This window comes from Atta colombica, unplaced genomic scaffold, assembly GCF_001594045.1.
Source record: "Atta colombica isolate Treedump-2 unplaced genomic scaffold, Acol1.0 scaffold73, whole genome shotgun sequence".
In the NCBI taxonomy this organism is placed as follows: domain Eukaryota; kingdom Metazoa; phylum Arthropoda; class Insecta; order Hymenoptera; family Formicidae; genus Atta; species Atta colombica.
Window position 1 is genome coordinate 458,430 of NW_017259565.1, and position 3,825 is coordinate 462,254.

Below are 3,825 nucleotides of genomic sequence, written 5' to 3' on the forward strand. Positions count from 1 at the left end.
GACTGTACGTTTTCAATCATTACGCATACGTGCATAAGATCGAAATCAGACTATGCAGTGAAAAATGAGATTGAAAGATTGAAGTTTGACCAATCAGAATAAAAGGAGTCAAAACTTCTTTGTCCTCCTTGGTGAAATTTCAATCTTTAATCTTTAATCTCAATCTTCAATGCATAGTCTGATTTCGGCCTAACATGTCCCAATCGTATTACCTTCTAAGGTGAAGCAAATGGAGCATGCTCTTAATTGATCCATGGATCAATGCTCTAACGCGACGCAAACATCTAATCGCCATATTGGTTCCGGTGACGCGAATGTATTGAAGCATGTTGGGCATGTTGGAACATGCGACGCGACAAACCTATTGGGTGAGACTCGTGGTAAGGAAATCGGGCCAAACATGAGTATCATGGGTGAGAATCGTGATACATCATTCGTACAAAGCTTAATTTTTTTTTAATTTGTAAGAGAAAAGTATGGTAAAGGATTAATAAAATTAAGTTTTATTAAAAAATTAAATCAAATTTTTTTAGAAACACTATACTGTGTAGACTGTTATATTTGTATACGATAAGTATTCTCGTAATGAAGTATGCATGGTGCGCGCGTGGTGTGTGTGTGTGTGTGTGTGTGTGTGCGTATATTATTAAATTACAATTTCACATTTAATTACAATTTTCATGTAGTATATTATTTTTTTATATATAATTATTCAATTACATAATTATTCAATTACATAATTATTTAATTACAATTTTCATATATAAGTATTTAATCAATTAAACGGTTAGTCCGGCTAGTTTCGGACCAGATATGGCCTCTAAACGGTAAATCCGGCCACTTTCGGATCAGATATGACTTCTGAACGGTTAATGGTTAATCCATTTAATTATTTTTAATTTATTATTACTGTTAATATACTTATTACTGTTTAATATTATTATTATTATTAATGTGAATATTATTTTTATATAACGAGTTCATTAACATTATAATATTATATAATTCTGATTTAAAAATACTAGCTATAAACAATTTTCATGACACGATCGAATTATGTCTTTTTTTTTTTTTTAGAAAAATCATAGCGTAGCTTTATAAAAATTCAAATTTCTTATAAGCGCCTTTCCTCCGCTTTTCCGCTTTCCGTTTTTCCATTAAGGATGAACCCGGTCTAATAGTACTCTAAGGGCACGTTTACACCTCGACGAAAAAGCGGAAAAGCGGAAAGCGGAAGCCAATCGGAACTCGCAGTAATAGTAGGCGATACATTTCGCTTATCTGCTTCTGTCTTTCTGTGAGTTCTGATTAGTTTCCGCTTTCCGTTTTTCCATTAAAATGTGAACTCGGCCTAAGGCCTCAAGCCTTTTGCGTATGATGGCTTTTAGTACAAGAACTTTAGCTAAAAGAACGAATCTAAAATTACAAAAGTGAGCAAATTCACTAGAATATTTATAATTTTATTGGTTAAAACCTAGTGAATTTGCTCATTTTTGTAATTTTCATCTCTCAAGAATCTCAAGAAATATACAACCAATGCCCTTTTGCAGATATAAAAAAACAGATCTTTAATAAATAAATGTACATTGATGTGCATCGATGTATTAGGTGCATGTAGTTTTGTTACATTAATCAATTGAAGGGCCGTTGTTATTCATCTCATTCGTGCTGATTCATACGATCTGGAGATCTGCAAGTTCACAAAGAGATTTTTTAAACGGCTCGGTTGGTCTCTCTCGAGCTCGTAAGTATTATCGTTCTTCTTCTTCGCGTTAGAATAGCCCTGACTCTAACACAGTTGATACGGCCAGAATCGAAAATGTCTATGACTATGTCTACACAGTGAGTAACAAAAAACAATATGCAGAACACGAAAGTCTAAAAGAGTAGCATAAATTGCGCGTTAGAAGCCGGTCACACTTTTCAACAATAATAACGCAATAATACGTCCGATCAAGTCAATAGACAGATTGCTTTTGACCTTTTTTTTCTCTCAAAGTATTATCGTTATCTATATTGTATTATCCTTGATGTATGTGATAAAAGATTCGAATTTTTAAAACACAGTCTAAGAAGGTCAAAACATTTTGAAAATTTAAAAGTCTCGATAGAAGACATCGCTTTTCGTTTCATCTTTTCATCGCATTTCGTAACATCTTCGTATTTGATAAATAAACAAAAAATCTAGAAACTTATTATATGTTGATGAATAGAATATAAGAATGACAAAAATCGTTGTTTGACATTATAAAAAAACAAGATAACATAAAGAAGAGAAACTTGTGCAGTCTATAATGATTTTTTAAAGTTAAGATATTTATCAAAAGTTTAAGACATTTTTTTCATAAAAGAATAAATCTAGCATACTAATATATCTTCTAAATGTTTGGTCAACGTTTCGCGGAGAAGAGGAAAGAGGGCAAGATCGTGGATTTCTTCCTATTTATAATGTATATGTTTTTCTATTTTTGTCAGGTGGTATAACATGTTAAATCCGTCGGAACGCATCAGTTATATGCAAGACAGCAGCAGTGATACAGAGACTGATTACAAAGAGACTGATGGAAGGCATCGCTTGTACAAAAATAGGCTAAGGTAATTTGTGAATAGTCTTACTTCAATTTTAATTATTCAGTTTTAGATTCTGCAATATTATAGAGAGAATGCTCATGGAATGATTTATATAAATTCAGTAACGAATTTATTACCATTTCTGTTATATGTTACAAAACAAAGACATGTCATTATTAACACTTAAAAAGTTGAGAAGTCAAGTTAGAGTCTATTGTTTCATTTAAGTTTATAGGAACAAAAAGAGACTAGTTCTGATTTTAGTTCTTACAATATCTTAGATTTTTCAGCATGCACTTAGATTTGCTCTTATAAATTCATTATTTGCATGCAAATTATTTTTTATATATAATAAACTTATATGCATTTTGTCAATTGGCAAAAAATTCTTTAAATATTCATAAAGCTTACATAAATAAAGAAAATGCATACACTGAAATATACACATTGAAATTTTGTCTTTAATATTTATATTTTGACTTGTATACAAATATATACATACATATACATATTGTCATATATATTATAAATATAATTATATTTGAGCATATATATCTGTGTGTCCATAAAGATTAGGGCTAAAGCTTATTAGGGTTAAATAATTATTTAATATAAGGAAATCAGTTATATATTATATATGTCAAACTCATAATGTTGAGTGCTCTTTGAAAGATTTTAGCTATAGGTCAATGTTTATTAAAATGTTATTAACAATTAATTATTACAAATTAATTATTCTCTCTGATATTTTTAAGCAGTAATATAATATTATTTGGTATATTTTGAGTTGAATCTCGCTTTGTGTGGAAAGTTATATAAGTCCACATGGAATCTTACTTTACGTTATAAAATGCAGATGTGTATACAGTGAGTTCTATCTCTTCTGTGAAGAGCTCCACTACAAAAAAATTAAATATATAGGTTTAGATTTGAATTTGCTTTGCATGGATGTAAATTGACATGAAACAAAGTTCCATATGAACATTTACAGTTTTTCATGCGAAGCAAGGTTCAATCCAAACTTATGTCTAGTTTTTTTTGTAATGAAATCCTTCTCTCCCTATAGGTGAGAATTCATTGTTCCCCTTTTCTCATTTTAATTTTCCTTTTTACCAAAAGCTCCATATAAAATTTGTTTAATATTGTCATTTTTCCTTCATTGTTTCCTTTTTCCAGATTCTCAAAATCGATTTGTAAATTATAATCTAAATTCCTAAAAATAGCATTTATTAAAAAAAAAAAAATATATATATA

At 29.8% G+C, this 3,825-nt stretch overlaps 1 protein-coding gene across 1 annotated transcript in view; it reads left to right on the top strand.

Annotated features, from left to right (window-relative positions):
* Positions 1–1,652: 1,652 nt before the first annotated feature.
* LOC108692489 overlaps positions 1,653–3,825 on the top strand; it is a 37,033-nt gene continuing 34,860 nt past the window's right edge. Inside the window, exons 1-2 of the mRNA XM_018200762.1 lie at positions 1,653–1,744; positions 2,476–2,595. Coding sequence (XP_018056251.1) covers positions 2,486–2,595 — 110 coding nt within the window. The 5' untranslated portion in view covers positions 1,653–1,744; positions 2,476–2,485. The remainder of the gene's footprint in view (positions 1,745–2,475; positions 2,596–3,825) is intronic.